This window comes from Pleurodeles waltl, chromosome 10 (assembly GCF_031143425.1).
Source record: "Pleurodeles waltl isolate 20211129_DDA chromosome 10, aPleWal1.hap1.20221129, whole genome shotgun sequence".
In the NCBI taxonomy this organism is placed as follows: Eukaryota; Metazoa; Chordata; class Amphibia; order Caudata; family Salamandridae; genus Pleurodeles; species Pleurodeles waltl.
In genome coordinates, this window is record NC_090449.1 from 158,664,300 (window position 1) to 158,685,071 (window position 20,772).

The window sequence follows — 20,772 nt, forward strand, 5'->3', positions numbered from 1 at the left end:
GGGGAGGGGGAGACACGGGCACAGCTTGGTGGTGCTGTGCGCGCGGGGAGTGTTTTACCTGGCCAAAACAAGTCAGGAGACACTCACCTTAGTGCGCAGTGACCGCCATTAAGAAGGAGGGGAGGGAGGAGCAGCTGGGAGGAGGGAGGTGCGGGCGAATGGGGGCACAGGAATGGCGCAAAAGGGAAAAAAGTGAAAGAGGGAAAAACAGGTCCAAAAGTGTGAGAAAGTTAGAAAAAGTATGAAAGTGGCAAAGAGTAGAAAGGCAGAAAAAGGCAGAAAAAGGCAAAATAAAAGTGTCAGAGAGTAGAAAGCCGAGAAAGGCAGAAAAAAGCAGAGAAGAGACTGTCAGAGCAAGAGGAGACAGACCAGAAGAAACACTGTAGCGGATCGGGGTCAGGAGGGCGTCGATCCCTAGAAGCAGCGAGGGTGGGGAGGGGGAGACACGGGCACGACTTGGTGGTGCTGTGCGCGCAGGGAGTGTTTTACCTGGCCAAAACAGGTCAGGAGACACTGCCAAGGTTGGACCCAGCCATATGCAAATCAGTCTTGACCCTGTTCCCCATGAGAACAGTCCAGCCCAAACTGCCAGACCAGGTCCTCCCTGGACTGGAAACAAGTATCCTGGGACCGGTTTCAGGGTATCACCCTTCATCCTGCAGGCTAGTTTGAGCCCAGTGGCATAGCAAGCCCAGGACCCACGTCTGGGCATACCCGGCGCATTTAGGGCAACAAAAGCAAACAAACACAAATGATGGGTGGAATCCAGAACCAATCAAACATTCACCCCCAGTAACACATCTGGGTTTAATCCATCAATTATTTTGCTCACCATGCCATCCCAGTTTGGACACAGCCATTTGCAAATCAGTCTTGACCCTCCTCCCCATGAATACAGTCCAGCCCGAATGGCCAGGCCAGGTCTTCCCTTGACTGGAAATAAACACCCTGGAACCGGTTTCAGGGTATCACCCTTCATCAGGCAGGCTAGCTTGAATCCAATGACATAGGAAGCCCAGGACCCACATCTGGGAATACCCGGCACATTTAGGGCAACAAAAGCAAACACAAATAATAGACAGAATACAGAACCAATCAAACATTCACCCCCAGTCATAGTTCTGGGTTTAATCCATCAGTTCTTCAGCTCACCATGCCACCCAAGGTTGGACCCAGCCATATGCAAATCCGTCTTGACCCTGTTCCCCATGAGAACAGTCCAGCCCAAACTGCCAGACCAGGTCCTCCCTGGACTGGAAACAAGTATCCTGGGACCGGTTTCGGGTTATCACCCTTCATCAGCAAGGCTGACTTGAATCCAGTGGCATAGTAAGCCCAGGACTCTCTCTCTTATGCATTGGCAATTGGAGTGTAGGTTATGGTCTATCTGTACCAATTAATATAATACTACACAATCATAAAATTCCATCACTTAATAACTAGGATTGTGATTACTAAAAACATTAAAATAAAAATATAGTTTTCCTTAGTTAAAAGAATTGGAAAACCAGTGACTTTCTAGGTAGTTGCTTGAGTTGAGTAAAAATTTGTCACTAATCTTGCTCAACATTTCACTTAGTAAGTACTTATAAGAAGTAGTAAAAAGAATGTAAAGCCACTGTTCTACATTTTTACCCCGGAACAAAATGTCTTGTAAAATAGTGCTCATTTGATTTAGACACAGGCAGTCAAGATTGTGCTAAAAGGGCTCTCTCTACTTACCATTGGCACCACATGATGTACTATGACCTGCATATAGCAATCTGTGATGATCCACTTTTGTGGCAAAAGCGGCAACAGGTGTTGGCAGGAGAAGATCCAGTACTTCTCCAATCAAAAATGACTTTTTGAACAAGTCAAACTAGTGTTTTATGAAACACCTACACCTGTTTTTTTCAGTGTTGTTTTGTCTCCATATTTTCTGTTTCTGTCTCACTCACATATTGTTCAATCTTTCCATCCAGCTACACAGATATCATGTTTGTGACCATCCTATCCCAGAATATGCTAGAGTTCAACCTCACCAATGAGAAGCTGATCCTCTTCTCCTCCAGGGCACCGCAGGTGAAAACCATGATTGACCTCTTCATCACAGAGCTCAAGAAGGTAGGATATGCCTTGTCAAAACATAAGATAGTGAGATGTAACACTGTCATTTAGTCTCAGCAGAGCTCCTTCTCCTTTATTCAAGACTTCAATTCACTATTTGGGTGAATAGGAAAACAATGGTGGGACGGCGGGGGTCTGCAAGCTTCTGTCATTGCGTATGGGCAGAGAGTGTCTTAGTTCATCCACTACCAGAGGCGGACATGATTGAGTGAAACACAATGTTCTCATAGGCAAAAACATCATTTATTGCTTCAGTAAAATAGGACTCCACAGTACCTGACCAGATCCCGAAGTATTTGAATACTTCATGAGTTTCTCTTCAGAACATCCTAAAACCTATGAATCTTTATCTATTATATAGTAAAATGGTGCTTGTAAATGAAACCTTTCACACTAATTTTTTTAACTCTTTGTAGGAAAACTCCCCTATTTCACCCCTGGAGGGGGATGGTTTTTCCCTCTACTCACTTGGTGCAGTATGGGTCTGGTTAAGCCAGGTTGCTTTTTATTCACACTCAAGCTCACATCTGAAAATGAAGTAATTGGTTTGACACCAAGGAGCTGCCCAGTAGACCACAGAGAAAATCTATCATTTGTAATCTCTTGTATTAAGGAAAAGTTTTGTATACTCAACCCTTTACTTTCAGCACTCAGGCATGGAGGTTACGTGATAAACAGATCAATGACATGTATGGACTATGTACATCACTTTCAAGCAAAACCACTCCATCATTAATTATCATGAGACAATCCTTTAGGCTTTTTAGTACTGCTCTCTGTCTGGTGTAATGATCAATGATCTTGCCTCAAATATTGATGTCCTCTGTCTCCATTAAGTTGCAAAACACCATTCTCCGTTTGCTATTGATGTCACATAAGCATTTTTAGGATTGGCTTAGTGAACCGAGTCTGTGAAATGCCCAATAAGCGTTGTAAAAATGTAGGCCCTCATGCCAAGGACTGTGGAAATCCTGGTTTAGGCGTGAAGTGGAGTTTGTACCCAGATCTGGATTACTACTAGTGCACAAAGTTCACACTTCCCCCACACTGATTTTGTAGGGTAATATCTACCTGTGCTGAGACACAGATCAAATTTCTAAGTTTCACAGTTGAGAACAGTCAAAACTGGCAGTATTACTGTTCCATCCACCTTTCAGAGGTGTAGAATTTCACATAGGGAAGAAATACCACAGTATAAAAATGTAAACGTTCTGCATTGCCACACCAAATAACAGGATATTGGTCTTGAGAATAAGGACAATGGACCTTAGGCCTCTGTTTTTGAGCATTAGAGTTATACAAGTTTCATGCAACTACTTGAGCATTAGAGGTATACAAGTTTCATGCTTCAGGAATAAAGTTTATCTCCTTTACCATGCTAATATTGCAGCGCTGAAATCCAATTCCTGAGTACAGCAACCTGATCACCGAGGGAATGGCCAAAAGGTAAAAAGTGTCCCCAAAATGGTTGTCTTTAATGTGGCGCCAGCAAGACCAGATTGTGTGGACATTCTAAGACCCACAAATAGTGTAGAGGCCTGGATGCACCAATCCCCTAATAACATGTGGCATCAATGATAACAGCTCATTGGCAAATGCTTTAAAAACAAACATCAGATATGTGGGTCAGGAAACTGGTCAAAATAACAAAGGGCGCCAAAAACTAAATATGCAGAACCCACCTAACTAGCAGAACAATCTAAGTGGAGCACTATAGAAAGAAAAGATCATATAAAATAAATAATAATTGTGCTGTGAATTAGAAGAAGCGTTATGGGGCAGCAGCAAAAACTTGAAATCCGTGTTTAACCACCATTTGCAGTGAATCATTTTTAAATCACTGAATGGATAAGATTACAATAAGTTAATGAACAGAAAGTCAAAACTGAACATGATACAAATGAACAGCATCAACTATTGTATTGTTCATATGGGTGGTTTGTAGTAATAACTTACAAGTGTAGATCAAGGTAATGCAGTACAAAAAAGATATAGTAAGTGGCAAAGTATCACATAGTCATCCAACAATGAGCTATAAATAAGGCAAATGCAGTGATTGTAATTTTAAATGGTCAAAGTGGCTAGTGTGGAACATTGAAAGTTATCATAAAGACAGCTGAACACAGTGCCCAATGTGTATATCTAATGATGTTTGTTTAATAACTGAGGGTCTCATTACGACATTGGCGGTCTGAGGACCGCTAATGCTGCCGTGGCCGTCGGACCACCGCACTCCAGGTGGTCTGACCGCCACATTTTGACCCTGTAATAATGGGACTGGGGGTTGGGGGGAGGCTGCCAAATGTGCGGCGGTCTCCTCTCCACTGGGCTGGCGGGTCGAGGGTCAGCCTGCCAACCTCGTAATGAGGCCCTGAATGTTCCAGTTGGCACAGCCTTTGAGTGGTGGTAGCACTTATTTTACTGTCCATTTAAACTGTAGTGCTGAGTGGCTCTTTTCTATAACATTTTGAGCAAACAATGTTTTTCTGAAAAGCACATCTGATGTGACATCCTGGGACTGGTTGGAAAATTGTTCATACATGTAGATTGTGGCTGTATGAGAATGGTATTTGTTAAGGATTCATCTTCTTTTTGACTGACCCATTCCTCAGTAAGTTCTCTTGCTGTGTTGGTAGCTATTTTGGTGTTCTGTATCAAAGAGTGTAACCTTTGTCACTTTCTTAATGTTCAGAGCTGTTAAGCTAGGCAGCGATTTTTGCTTCATATCTATTTTATTTTGTATGACAAAAGCACCACCTTTGTTGACAGGTTTTATGACTTTTTCCCCATTATGATTGAATGCGTTCAGGTCGTACTTTTCAGTCTTTGAAAGATTGAAATGAACATAGAAAGAAGTAGAGAAAAAGATATAATTCCGATTTGTGAAAATGTATGACATAATATTTTGTCAATGCTGTAGTCTTACCATATGGATATCGAAGATTTATCTAGAAGTCTTCTCTTCCTCTAATTATCTTTTAATAGAGGAACAGGGCTGCTTATAATAAACACCTGTAGGAATTCCATGCCATTGGCCTGGATAATCTCTTCAGTGCTTCCCTACATATACATCATAGATGGTAGGCATCAAAATTTCCCAAGGCCTTCCCAGACATATTGGGGTCTGTAGTAATAAAAGAGGTTTAGAAAGAGGTTTAGAAAGATTCTTACTTGGGAATAAGGCACAAGAGGAGATACAATATCTGACCTGGGAAAAAAATATGCTATGAGCCATTTTGCCTTCTTGTTTGAAGAATTTCACCAGAATATTAACACAGCATCTACTAGCCAATGCAAAGTGTTTGCCCTTATTGCATTTTTCCCATGGTACAAGCAGACTTACGTGAGCAGAGGTCACATTCAATTCCAACTAGGTATTTGGATTTATTTTTTTCTGTTCTGGTGGTCATTGGTAGTTGACAATGTAATGGGTCTAGAAATACCATAAACACCCTCTGCAGGTTCTACCTTAAGTGTGAGGTAATGTGAATAGTGGAGGTAAAAAGGACATACATAGCTAAGTTGATCTTTGTATTTTGGTATGGCACATCAATATGTTTCCTATAACTAAGACGAATTTGTATTCTGTTGAAGCTACAGTTTTCCAGCAATTATTATGATTGAGGGATTCATTTCCATTTGAGGAATGCTCCCTGCAGCTTGATAATAATTCTGTCTACTGGATTGCCTGACAGTTGCACCAAACTTTCATAATGAGCTGAAAGGGGCCTAGTTTCATTCTCTCAGGTACTGAGGAAGGGTACTCTTTTTGGTGATCAGGACTTGCCCAGGGCACGAGGGATAAAGGCAGAATAGGGACATAGGAGAAAGATTTCAAAAGGGAAATAGTGACAAAAGGAGACAGCATTGCGAAACATAATCTGCAAGAATGGATAACTAGGCAGTAATATTAGAGTAGTCATGGAAAACACATGAGGTTCAATTGAGACTAGACTGCCTTGTTATTCAACAGCACCAGAAGCAGCTCCTAAAAAAGTTATGGGACCCTGCACTTTTTAAAAATTAAGCACTACTTAGTAAGGCCAAATTAGCTGAGACACTTTGAGGTTACAGTGTCAGTATGACAAATAGAAGTATTGTATTCACTTTGTCTAACTACAGAGAGACTCAGTATGTCTTTTATATTAAAATTATCTCTGGGGTTTCTTTTTAGGAGGTAATTGAATATTTGCCTTTTGGAAGTACTCCCATGCAGTGTTCCTACCAGAGGTAGCAATACAATGTTCTTGCTGCTTTTTGTAAGGTATCTGAGACAGGGAGGACTTTTCACTATGTGCAAGGACCATGGGGGACAGAGCCTGAGGAGAGAAGAAAACACTTGTTGTTTTGTATAGGGATTCTCTCTTTTCTAAGCTTGTGTGGTAGAGCATGGTTAGGAATGGAACAGTATGAACAGAAGTGCAGGTTATGTGAAATTGTATTTGAAAATAGTCTGCACTTTGCCATACAATGCCTGTGCCTAAGGTATGTTCTTTGAAGATGCATTTTAATTTGAATAACATGTAGGAAGGAATTCAGAAAGTATTTTACATATAATTTATTAGTTAGAGAATGTATACATATATTATATCAGAAAAGCATTGGATTTGTTCTTGCATATTATCAGATATCTGTCTTTACTACATACTTATTTTTTATCTTACCCTTAACCATTATTTAATACGACCGGATTAGGCACACTGATTTAAGTATTCTTTATTTGGCAGGATCCCTTATAAAGCACAGTGATTCTTGGAGATGTCAACATTTTTGAGTAATATTCATTTCATTGAGTGTTTTGGATAGAATAGCAATTGCACTAACGTTTTACTCTTAAGTGTCCTATGTATGTCTATTCATTTGTTCTGACATCTTGCTGTACATGTTGATCAGGAAGGCCTGTCATTTTGTAAGAACAGTAACTTCTTTGGAGATGCGTTTGATGGTTCAATAAACTCCTGTACTTTGTTGTCCCTTCGTACCTGTTTCAATCTCTCTTCCTCCACTGTTAATTACCCATTAAACAATTTTAACCATTCTGACAGCTAGGGGGCTTATGCTCCTTCCCATTGAATAGAATTCTCCTTCGTGCCAGTGCTACAGCTAAATGTGCTGCCTTTTTCATTTTTTTAACCTATACCCAAAGACACACTCTGCTGTCTCTGATTACATTCTTCTTTTCATTATAGAGTCATATGTGTGCACTCCCCTAATAAGGCCCTCATTTGGGGTTCCTCATTAGCTCCAGGGGGAGATATCAGGATTAATTATTCTGGCCACTATCTCCCCAAGAGTTAACAGGGATTACCAGTTGTTTCCCCTGGAATGGGTAATAACAAGCAGCACCCAGTAATACCAGATCTTTTTCCGCATGTTTTCTACCTTCCCAAGGAAACAACCAGCCCAAATCTGCTTGGTTTTAGTCTTGGAGTTGTTTCTAGGATTGGCATTTGGGCATATAGGAGTGGATATGAATAAATGATTATCTGTTGGTGATCTTGTCTTTATACCTTCAGGCAAGAATGTATTTCAACAATAATAAGGGCCTCATTATGACACTGGCGGTCCTCGGGCTGCCATTGCCATAGTGGCTGTTGGTCCTCCGCACTCCAGGCAGACTGACTCCCACATTACGACCCTGGCGGTTGGACTGGCAGGTGACTGCGTCCCTGCCAGGAACATGGTTCCTGACGAGCTTCCGGCAGTTGGACTCGTGATCAGCCACGGCGGCACTGAGTTCAGCCCTGCCGTACTGATCACAAGTCCAGTTTCTGCCAGCTTTTTCATGGTGGGACCCCGCCATGAAAAGGCTGGCGGAAACACAATGGGGGGGCCCTTGCCCAGCACCATCGGAATGCCCATTGTGGGCTTTGCAGACAGAGCCCATTCCCGAGGGTGCTATTGAGACCAATACCATAGCACTGTAATATGTTCCTGCTGGTCAGCCCAGTTGAAAGATTGTGACATGACAGGGGGAGGCAGCCGGATTGACTGCTGCCTCATCTCTGCGAGTTTGGTGGTTGGGTCTTCTGACCACCAAACTCGTAATGAGCCCCTAAGTGTATAAATCATAGACCTCAAGATAAAACTTGATTATTCTAAGTTGTTTTTATACAGAGCTCCATACTACAGTTTTACAGTTTCTAGGTAGTGTAAACAACATGCACTACTATAACACAATTTAATAGTGCTCAGTTTATCAACCTTGAAAGATGGAAGGCTGAATGGCTTTTCCAGGAGTCAAACTCTTGACCTGCAAATCAGGGCAGATGTCAGCAACAAAAGCTTATGTCACAGAACAGTCTTAGGAGCTTGATGGCAACCTGGCTAGAAGATCTGCCTTCATTTTGTTCACATTTCTGTATAGATGTGTCCAGTGCCATGCTGTAGAAAGTCATGCATTTCTGTCAAGTGTAAAAGCTGATAAAGGTAATTAGCTCAAGTTGACACACATCAGATGTTCATCCAGTCTTTGTATTATACTATTTCTAGTTTAACTCATACATACAAGATTGCATGTACCAGACTTGGAAGGGACAGTGACTAGTCACTTTGAAATGTTCTCCTTAAATCTTTCAGGATTCCAACTACATGGTTGCTGTGAGAAACTATATCACCGATGACAGGAGCTTGCTGAGTTTTCATAAGGGAGATATCATCCGGTTGCTGCCAATGGAAGGGCTAGATCGAGGTCAGTGCACTCTGTCACTAACAGCAGCCATTGGGCAGAGGGACTCATGTTAGCAAAGTGGCATGGTTTGTATATGCATATCCAGTGGTGTCTGTCCCCTCTCTGAACATTTTCACTGCTGGGGAGAAATCCCAACACTTGTCTTGAATTTGGCACTGCTGTTGGCCCAACATGTGTTTTGGCTGCCAACTCCTTGAGATCCCCTCCTTCATAAAGATAATTAGTATTTCTCGAAGTAGATTGTTAGGTTTTTCCACTTTTCCTACCCACATTTCATCCTTAGCTTAATGTCAGGTAATGGTAATTGAAGAAATATTGCTAATTTTCTCACAGAATCTCCATTCTAATGACAGCTGGCATTACACTGTGAATTCCATATATCTGAATTTATTAAACCTTTTAGTTCCCCCTGTTGACTGCAATAAATGTCTGGGTCTCTGGATCATTTCAATCAATTTTAGACTTGAATATCAGCAACAAAAATATTGACTAACCAAAGTATTAAGATCAAAATATGGAATACCAAATATCATAAAGCCTAAGCTTATAATTAAACTAACATAAATATTAATTCCAATATATTGTAATTCAAAAAAGTTGATAAAATTATATTACAAAATGATAGACTATAGTTATATTTAGTTTTATCATTAGAGTGGCAAAAACAGAAATAGTGTAAAAATATGCATAATATAATTTAAAAATATTTCATGTATAGAAATCAAATCAATTTTAAATTTAAAAAGTCAATAGTTTCTGCAAAAACTATATATTTAAAATTAGTTTATATTGTAATTCTTATTTAAAAATATATATTTTAAATTACAATAATCCAAATAATATAACTTTTATCAATTCAATTTTTTTCATTTACATACATAACTATATAAAAATAGGTTTTGCAAACAAGTAAAAATGAAACTAAATATCTCCACAAATAAATGTATTTTTCAAATTAAAAAATATGAAGTAATTTCTTCTAAATCTATCAACTTGTAAAACATGTTTTCAATTTTAATTATTTATAAACATTATTGGCATAAAAACACCTAACGGATGAGCCGACTGCCAAACTTGCGGGGATGAGGCGGCCGTCAACCCGGCTGCCTCACCCCCTGTCATATTACGATGGTCCCGCGGGTCTGACCGGCGAGAACATTGTATTAGGAAATTCCCGCCAGTCAGCCCGTGCTATTGTGTTAGTCTCGGCTCCCTTAAGAGGGATGTGACTAATACCGTAGCACATTGGCACCCTCGAAATGTGCACTGTCTGCAGAGCAGACAGTGTGCATTCCAAGGGTGCAGGCAGGGGGGTCCCTGCACTGTCCATCACGTGGGCATGTGCAGTGCAGGGACCCCCTGTTGCCCCCCTGCACAGCCTTTTTACCATCCTTTCCATAGCGGGGACACTGCCATGGACAGGCTGGCAGAAGGGGGATTCGTGCTCAGCACGGCGGTGCTGAACTCAGTGCCGCCGTTACTGAGTACGAGTCAGACTGCCGTCAGCCTATCGTGAACCATGCTCCTGGCAGGAACGTCAATCCCCTGGATGTGGCGGTTGATACCTCCTGGAGTGCAGCACTCCGACCGCCACCTGGCGGTCTCAAGACCGCCAGCCACGTAATGAGACCCATAGTTTAGAAAGACATGTTTGCATTCAGAAACTTGCCATAAAATAGTGCTCCAGTGCACAAACTGGATGGGACTAAATATTTTTTATAACTAAATGTAAAATACACTGGTATTTCCTTGTTTTGTACTAAGTGTGTCCCAGTAAATGTTTCAGCTGAATGTTATTCAAACTGAAAGCTCAAACTTAAATTACTCCCACACCTCATTCATGCACCAACCTTTGCCATATGGGTAGATACCATGACAGTACTGAGAATACAGCATAGTGATGTTAACTGATCCAGTAGATGTGAGATGAGAAATATAAAAATTAGTTTAGTTCTTTAAATGATTATAGGTAAGATTCTTTCCCATGAAACTGTGTTATATATGCCATCATGTACAAGCATGGAATGGGGATGTATGCATTATGTTGTTTCTATTTCGCTTACACATGCCTCTTCCTCCTTCCCCTGGATGTTACTGCACCAGGCCACAATTATGGCTGCGTTGTCAGGAAGAAAGTGATTTATCTGGAGGAGCTGAAGCGTGGCACTCAGGATTTTGGTGGGTTTTCTGGAGTGGTGTGCCAGTTTGCTGTGCTTTTCTGTCCCTCCTTGAACTTTTGGTTGATCTCCACTTTAACTTTCACTGCTAGTTAAGATGTAATGTTTACCACTGGCAACCATTTTGTCCCCATTTGTTTCCCTCATAATCAGCTACATCAACTATGAGATATGAATAATGAGAAGTTTCTCTTCTCACTTAAAGGAATAGTACCATTGGATCTTTGTAGTGATTTCTGCCTACAATAAACCCATGCTGAAGGATTAGAAACTCATTTAATCCCAGCTGGCTATAAGGATGACTTCCAAACTGTGCCTAACGGTAAATCTGAGCTGAGTTTATCCCAGATGAGACTCTCAATAAATCACAGCTGTGCCTGAGGGAAAGTCCCATTTGGGCCAGAGAGTGAGTTTTAGTTGGGCCTCAGAATGTCTCTTGGATTGGTATGATAGTGAATCTCAGATGAGTCTAAAGGTGAATCCCAAGATGTTCCTTATGTAAATCACAGACTGTACTGAGAGTGAACCCCTCATGTGCGAAAGAGTGAACTGTAGCTTGGCCTGACAGAGATTACCCAATTTTGCCTTGCTAGCTAGGTCTGAGAGTGCACAGTAAATGAGTGTATCCCAGATGGGTATGTACCATCAAGCATTGAAAGTGAATCCCAACGGGGGTGAGGGTGATTCCCAGCTGGACCAGAGAATGCACTTTAGTCAGTTCGTAGAGTGCATCCCAAATAAGCCTGAGAGTGCATCCCTGAAGATCTGAGAGCGATTTTCAGAAGGGACTTAAAATGCATCCAAGATAGGCCTAAGAGTGCACCTCAGATGACACTAAAAATAACTCCCAGAAGGGTGTGAAAGAGCATCATAGATGGGTGAGTTTAAGTTGAGAGTAAGTTCCATTTTTGCATGGGATGGAGTGCTTGATTTGCCTCAGAGTGAGTACCAGCTGGGCATCAGAGTGCCACCTAGATTCTTCTCCAAAAGATTCCTAGATGGCCCTAAAGGTCCCCCCATATGAACCTCACAGTGCAGCCCAGATGGAACTGAGAATAAGCCTGAATGGGTCTGAGAAGAATTCCAGATGTGCCTGAAACCCATCTGTGTCTACACATGAATCCCACCTCTGCTGAGCTTTACAATAGAGAATAGAGAAAAGCATATCTTATAGGGAATGAAAGGAAACCAAGAGGAGAATGAAAAAGAATTAGGATCCAGATCTACTAAGCAGTTTAATGGCTGCAAACGCTCTGATTTACTGTCGATGTTACAATGCTTTTTCATATCTACGGATCCCATCTTAGGAGTCTGAAAAGTTTTTACAACTCTTAAAATGCGATTCAGATTGAATACCAATTTGATATGTTTTGTTGTAGGCACCTCTTCCAAATGCCAAATCAGTATCTAATGTGTCAATGTTTTGCAACCGAAATCCAGTCGCAAAACATTGATAATTACTAAACCTAAAAGTAAGTGGTAACTCCTTTGCAAAAGGGAAGCGGTCCCTTTTGTACCCCTCCTCCTTTGTGAATGTAAAAAAAAGTTTTTTTAGAGGTGGTAGCGATCCATGGGGCCACTGCCTCCTCTTAAACAAAATAAATAAACTTCTCATTTTAAACGCTGTCCTGCTTTCTTCAAGGAAAATGGGCTGCGTTAAAAAAAGTTTGCTTTATTAAAAACAACCACAGACATGGTGGTCTGCTGACCCCAGCAAGCCACCATACATGTGATGGCTTCCAATTGTAGTGAGTTGGAGTTTCTAATCTACCTCATTATTATGCACAAGCTAGGTCAGATTCCTAACGACAAAGATTCAGAATTGTTACTTTATAGATCAGTGCTTTAAATACTTTACTGGTCGCAAAATACTGATCACAGATTGCAACTAGCATTTTGCGACCAGTAAATACTACATATGGCCCAAAATATATTAGATGGGAATGAGAGGGAATAGCAGAAGTAATAGTCATTCTTAATGAGAATAACGTGTTTCAGGAAGCAATGGAAATTAAATTCTGGGGGACAATGAGAGGAAATTATGATAGATGTTGAGATGGATCCCATTGAGGAGAGGACTGATAAGTCCCAGATCTGACAAATAGAAACTCTGTACATGACTGAGACTGAGAAATTAGAGAGATTTTCAGAGGTAATCCATTGTAGAATTGGAATACCAAAGGGGTTGGGGATTTCGAATACATTTTACCATTTCCTGTGGGCTTAAGGGATTTAAATGACTTTCCAGAATGCATCAAATTGAATCAAAGAGATACCCGACAATAAACAATTTAGGTACTAAGAAATGTTCTAGGTAGAAGAGCACTTAACCTGCAGCCATGTGACTTCTATGTGGCACTAGTGGTAGTGTCTTATGAGTAGAAATGAAATATTCAACTTGATTAGTCACGCCCGATCCTTGTATCTTTATCAATGGTTTCTAACTCATACGTAATGATTGTGCATTTGTTCTATTAACATGTACTAAGTGGAGTCACATGTTGCTTAAAAAGCTATTTTCAAATTCAGACACATTTTGTACATCCAATGCATTACAATTTTATCCATCAATAAATAAGGGTCCGTCTGGTTTGGGTGGCATAACATAGCAAATTCAAGAAAATCCTCATGTGTAACTGTAAACCATACAAACTTAATAAGTAGTCATGAATCAATCAATCTTTTATGATGTGTACAAGAAAAAGAACCATTGCAGTGTAGCAACAGAAGGTGCTCATGTTAGATGTTTAGGTGTCCCCACTTGAGGTGAAGTATCGCTTCTGGGAACTGATGCTAAGACTTATTGATGTCTTTCTGTCACAGAATTCAACGTCCTCAGAAATCATTTTGCACTGTAAGAAATTCCACCAAGAGGACGGTAAAAGAGCAAAAATGTGGTGCTAGTCTAGTAAGGATATGATCTTTCTAACATCTTCACTTGGTTTGCCTTACTTAGAGCCTTTGCAGTTTCAGACTCCTTTCAGTCAGAGCTTTTGCTCAGTGTGTTTGTATGTGGCCTCCTGGAACCCACTTGATACTTTCTAACTTAGGCTTGTGGTCACCCAGGTCCCTTTGCCACACCACCATTCTTCTGACCAGAAAGTTTGAGCAAGGGAATTTTGAAATATGTCTCAACATTTTACTCCCCCTATGTTTCAATTACTTATTTTTACTTTAGTTCACAGCTGTGGTTCCCACTGATTTTCATACAGCTATTGCTCCCCTTTGTTTTCTATTTTTAGCATCTTGAGTGATTACTAATGCCTCTTTCTTTCTGTGTTTTTCTATGATTTATTTACCATTGATTTCAGCGTCTTTAGCACCACTAGTAGAGTTAGAGGTTTTGCATTCCTCCAGTGGTACATCTTTGATGGGCAATGGGGCTCATCAATAAGGTCCTTTGGCTTGCCTTCCTCTATATGCTACTGAAAGTGGGCACTGTGGAAGTTCAGCTAGTGTGTGTCAAACCACTAGTCACTCCCTTACCAGTGTCTTCTACTACAGACAGGGGAACCTTTTTTTGATCATTTTTAGACAGCCATTAGACATGTTTGTCTCATTAAATATTTATGTCAATTATTTATCTTTTTAACCTTTCTCAAAAATCATTGTATTACTTCATGAGCCAAAGAATGTCTTCGTACCCTTCCATACTGTGAAGATAAAAAATTTTCTAAGTACAGTCATTTATTCAAACCTCTTAATGAATGTATTAAATGTGATTTTTATACATTGTTTTTCATATGCCTAACACAGGGTGGAAGTTTGGAGCAATTCACGGAAGATCTGGACTCTTCCCTTCAGATTACGTGCAGCCAGTGGCAGCACCAGATTTTGTCCACCTTCCTGTGGACAAGAAAGATGAGCCAAAAAACAAGCAGGGCAAGGTGGCAGCCTCATCTGCTCTGGCGGTGGCAGTCGCTTCCACAGCTGTTGCTCATGAATTTGATAGAAAGATGGATGTAAGTACAGGATGGTCATCTTCTCCTTTGAATGAGTTTTTATTTCTAAGCTCTCTTCAAAGTGCTTTCATCCTATAATATGCAGATCTTCTGACTGACTTTGGTTCGATCACTTTGTTTCTTTATATATATATCTCTCTCTCTCTATATATATATATATATATATACATATATATATATATATACATGTGTACATATCTATATCTAGATATCTAGCTATATATATAGCCAGATGGTAGGTATAGTTTTTTGACTTGCCTATATTTTTGGCGCTGCCTAACGAATCTTCACAAAATTTTCCACAGAAAAGTGCCTTTTAGAATCTTGTTATGCATGGAAAGTTTTGGGGTGATCCGTCAAGTGGGGGCCGAGAAAAATGAGGTAAAAAAATGTGTTTATCCCGTAGACTCATTAGACATGCCTTCACCCCTTGAACTGCTGGATGAAATTACACCCAATTTGGTAGAAAGGTAGTTTTGGTCCACAGATTATGCTTTTTATTATTTGGTGTAAATCTGTTCAGTTGTTTTCAGAACCAAATTTGTATATCTAGAGGCGCGAACACTTTGTGAATCCTCCCGATCTCGTGCAGAAATCTGATTGGCTTCAGCCAAGTCTTAAAAACAAAGTAAAAAAGAAAAGGGGGCAGGGTACGTTTACCCCTAGCCCCCTAGCCTTGGGCATTTTTTTTTTTAAATCACGGCAAAATGTGTGAATTTTGCTGTGAATAAAAAAAAAGTGCAGTGTCCCACAATTTGTATTTATATTGCACCCAAGTGGGCCAGGTCCCGGGGGCATCCCTTTAATAATTAATAAGGAAGGTTTGCTCAGGGCCTTCCTCCCAGGGCCTTCAAAAGAAAAATGAAATGTTTAGGCTGGGCTCTGGGGTCCATAGAGTGAGATCGGCCTGGGAAGGGGGGCTGCACGGCCCCCACCCCCAAAAAATATTAAATGGTTAGGCCAGGCTCCATGGATTGGATCCTTGGGTTGAGATCGCTCAGATGGGGCACCCCGTCATGCGCCCCCGCCATGCACAGTTTTTTGTAAAAAATGTGAGCCTAACTATAACTTCCTTGTAACCTTTGTTTTTTTAAGTGAATTTCTATGTGTTTTTTTAGCATATAGTAATTTTAATTACTATACGTTAATCCAACCACTGCCACGCACGGCCTTCGTGGAGGTTGCCTGCAGGCAGACCCTGTGGCCATCACCCTTAACAACCCAAAACCATGCTGTGCACAGCCCTTTGGCCGTGCTCGGCGGGAGTTGGCTGCAGCTTCTCTATTTGTGAGAATAGATGTGAAAGGGTATATCTGGAGTGATAGTGGCTGTCAGATTGTCTGGGTGTGAGAGTGCGTACATTGGTGTTTCAGTGGGTACGTCAGTGTGTGCACGGGTCTGTGAGTGGGTGCATGAGTGTGTCAGTGGATCTGTGAGTGGGTCCGTGAGCATCTGAGTTGGTCTGTGAGTGGGAGCGTGAGTGTCTGAGTGGGTCTGTGAGTGGGTGTGTAAGTGTCTGAGTGGGTGTGTTAGTTGGAGAAATTGATTGAAAGAGACAGAAAGAGAGAAAGAAAGTGAGAGGGAAATAGAGTTTTTTTTAGTCTTTAATATCTCATATACTTAAAATGAGATATTTGTGTTCAAATTAAAATAAAACATGTATTTGTTATTTTTTCTTAAAACTATAATTAATTTTTTATTTAAAAAGAAAAGAAAAAAAAAGAGAAATTAGTGCAGTTGGACTCGAGCCCCCAAAGCTCTGCGACTTTCACACTGAGCTATGTGTTTTTATTTTTTATTTTTTAGCCCTTTATGGGCTGTCTGGGACCGGGAGGGAGCCCTCAAGGGGACAGAGATGAAAGCTTCAGATTTTGACAGCAGGACCTGTTTTACAGGCCCCGTTGTCAAAACCCGAAGAGGTTACTGTGGCTTGGCTGCAGCTGCAGAGCTGCAGCCCAGCCAATCCACAGAAAACAGCTCTTTCCCGAGAGTGGGCTCCCCGAGACATAGCAGGAGCGTCCCTGTGCAGCCCCCCTTCAACTGAGCACACAGCCCCGGGGAGGGGATGATCCCCAGGCTTGAGGGTCCCAAAGGGATCCCCTTCCTTTTTTAAAATATTTGCCCCGGTGAATGGTGGTCCCTGGGGCGCGTGGGGCCACGCGACCCCCAGCTCAAAATTCAGTGTAGTTCTGGGGATGGTGGCCTTGGCAGCGAGGCGGGAGGCCCGCGGCCCCGCATATTTAAGATTTGCCCTGGGGAGGTGGTGGTTCTCATGGCAGTGGGGGGAGCATGCAGCTCCCGCATATAACTCATAAGCCCGGGGAGGTGTAGGTCCCCAAGACAGCAGGAGGGGACCAGGGGCCCCCACTTTTTTTACACAAAAGCCCCAGGGTTTAGACCCACAAGGGGGCATTATAGTAAAGAAGCGCGGGAGCCTGCATGTTGTTTCTTTTTTAAAATGTTACTGTGGATCCACCGCAACTCTGTCTGTAAAATTAAGAAAAAATGCTTTTTAGCCGTGGGGGGTCCCTTTGGGACCCCACCACCACAGCTAAGGGGTCAGGGTGTTCTTACTATGGCCCCTTTTCTTTACATTTTACTTTTTGGGGGGACTCAGCATCAGCTGAGTCCCAAGATGGCTGATAACTCTTCAACGATTTCTGTTGTTGAAGTGTTATCAGCCAATCAGATCCCTCCACGAGATCAGGAGGGGTCGCAAATCCTTTGCATCCTTAGATATACACATTTGGATTGTCTTTAATTTCTCTAAAACTACGAACGGAATTCCACCAAAACAAAAAAGCACTCTTTCTGGACCAGGACCTTCATGCCAAATTTGGTATAATTCCGTCCAGTAGTTTTTGCTCTATCACTGTTCAAAATCCCTATGGAAAAATGAATGGGGAAAACGTGTTTTAGGACCCCCCTTTTTCTCGGCTCTCCCCAGACAGATCACCCTGAAACATTCCAGTCAGCGGCTGACCGGACCATCAAATGTTTTTGGAAAGTTTTGTGAAAATTCTTCAAGCAGTGGCAAAAATATAGTAAAAAATGCTTTTTATATAGAAACTAGGTCCCAACCATAGCTACATAGGATATATATATATATATATATATATATATATACATATATATATATATATATATATATATATATATATATATATATATATATATATATATATATATTCACCAAAAAAAGAGTAAAGTTTACAGGGACATTATAGTTAGGATCAGAATTCACACTCACAAAACCATAGAAAGTCTGCTGTTATAGAGTTATTTCATTTCAAGTAACTTGAACTTGTGCCCCAAGATAACTATAACTCGCGCACCCCCCATGCACAGTTTTCAGATCAGTAATTTTACTGCTAATGTTGCAATTATATTATCAATAATGTCATAGAAGATGCAATTACAGATGTAATATGTGAGGTAGTTAGCAGTGCATGCAAGGGCTCCCTTTTAGCCATTTATAGAGACCATCCTCAGGACTTGGTGAAGGTTTGACAGTAATAAGGTACTACAACTAAATGCAATTTCACTAATTAAACAGCAGTCTGCAAAAACTCCTCTCCTAGAGGTAGTGAATCGTAGATACTAAAAAAACATTCTGTCTTTTCTTGTTTTGATTACATACATTACAACCCACTAATTATCCACAAAATGTCAACATAAAGTCCATGTGTGTTTAAGAGGGCTTCCATCACCTACTACGAATTATTTATTTTTAAACCTATCTCACGTGTTACATTCAGGACACAATGGCCCTCATTACGACCCCGGCGGTGAGTGATAAAGTGGCGGTAAGACTGCCAACAATTATGACCATGGCAGTGATAATTCCAATAGGCAGCCAATGTACCATACCAACCCCTACAATGGAAACAAGAGTGACCACGTGGTAGTCAACAACAGCCAGGCGGGAGACAAAGTACCGCCCACCATATCATGACACTGCAAACTGCCACCTTTTCCGGGGCGGTACCAACGCCAACAAAAGCCTGGCGGAAACAGAGCTTAGAATTGAAAGGATTCACCATTGGAGACACATGGAAGAACCACGCCACCATGGAACCGGAACTGCAAGTTTTCCCGATTGTTCATTACTAACAGCGATGATCTTCTACGTCATGCTCCACCTGGAACACCAACGCCGACGAAGATGACGACGGTGAGTACAGCCGCCGAGCACACCAGGGAGGGTGGGAGGAAAAAGAGAATGACACACAGACGCGCACGACACACACTCGACACACACACACCATACACACAACCAGCTGCACGCGTAAACCAATCGCACAAGACACACCGCATAATAAAATACGGACCATAATTTAGCATAGCAAAATCCCCACACAAACCAAATATATACAAATGTCCATCAAGGGCCAATTCCCAATCCAAAGTCATGAGGGCACACAAGGCCACAGGGCACAGTCCAAGGCCCAACATGTTTCCTGACACAGCCGTAGAGAACACTGCAGAGGCATCATTTTGTAAGTGGAAAGGCACCTCAGGGGGATAGGGGGGGAGCTTAGCCAAATACGGGAACGTCCCCACTGGTTCTGGATGGGGCAACATGCCCATTGCTTTTTCCTGGGGAGTGCAAGGCCACAGTCTCTGGAGTGGGTGACTTGCCCACTGGTTCTGGAGGGGGCTCCATGTCCATTGCTTTGTCCTGGGGAGTGCAAGGCCACAGTCTCTTAAGTGGGTGACTTGCCCACTGGTTCTGGAGGGGGCAATATGCCCATTGCTTTGTCCTGGGGAGTGCAAGGCCACAGTCTCTGATGTGGGTGACTTGCCCACTGGTTCTGGAGGGCGCAACATGCCCATGGCTTTGTACTGGGGAGTGCAAGGCCACAGTCTCTTAAGTGGGTGACTTGCCCACTGGTTCTGGAGGGGGGAACATGCCCATTGCTTTGTCCTGGGGACTGCAAGGCCACAGTCTCTCAAGTGGGTGACTTGTCCACTGGTTCTGAAGGGGGAAGCCCGCACAGCAGCCCCTGGAGGGTGGCCTACATGGCGTCCACCGGCGGTGACGTCTGCACTGTGGTGGTGGTTGGAGGAGCCTCCTGGGCAGCCCCTGCACTGTCCGATATCTGCACTGTGGTGGTGGTTGGATGAGCCTCCTGGGCAGCCCCTGCACTCAATGATGGCTGGATTGTGGTGGTGTCTGGAGGAGCCTCCTGGGCAGCCCCTGCACTCACTGATGGCTGCATTGTAGTGGTGGTTGGTGGAGCCTCCAGGGCAGCCCCTGCACTCGCTGATGGCTGCCTTGTGGTGGTGGTTGGAGGAGCCTCCTGGCCAGCCCCTGCACTCCCTGATGGCTGCACTTCCACAGCTGGCGGTGGGGGCCCTGTGATAGCTGGTGGTGGTGTTAGCCGGACAGCTTCTGCTGGCTTAGAGTGCCTCGTCTCCTCCTGTCCATGGGTCGTGGATCCCTTACCCTTCCTGGCAGGGGGGATGGGCTCTTACCCTCTCTGCCTAGTGGTGCAGTCTCCTTCCCCTTCTTCACAGCTGGTGCATGCTCCTTCCCCTTCTTCACAGCTGGTGCAGGCTCCTTCCCCTTATTCACAGCTGGTGCAGGCTCCTTCCCCTTATTCACAGCTGGTGCAGGCCCCTTCCCCTTCTTCACAGCTGGTGCAGGACTCTTCCCTTTCTTCCCTGGTGGTGGTGGCTCCTTCCCCTTCTGTGTTGTAGGTCTGGTATCCTTACCACCACGAGTAGGTGGTGCTACCACTGTCCCCGTGGACTGTTTATCTGAGGTGTTGGGCTGTGTCCTTGGTACCCTGCCCATACGTGCAGGATGGGGGGAGGGGTAGGGAAGAGG

General features: G+C 42.6%; 1 protein-coding gene across 1 annotated transcript in view; it reads left to right on the forward strand.

Annotated features, from left to right (window-relative positions):
* Positions 1–20,772, forward strand: part of MYO15A (myosin XVA) — a 761,224-nt gene that overhangs the window by 561,054 nt on the left and 179,398 nt on the right. The window contains exons 51-54 of the mRNA XM_069212299.1: positions 1,965–2,106; positions 8,689–8,800; positions 10,904–10,978; positions 14,734–14,939. Of these exons, the coding sequence (XP_069068400.1) occupies positions 1,965–2,106; positions 8,689–8,800; positions 10,904–10,978; positions 14,734–14,939 (535 nt within the window). The remainder of the gene's footprint in view (positions 1–1,964; positions 2,107–8,688; positions 8,801–10,903; positions 10,979–14,733; positions 14,940–20,772) is intronic.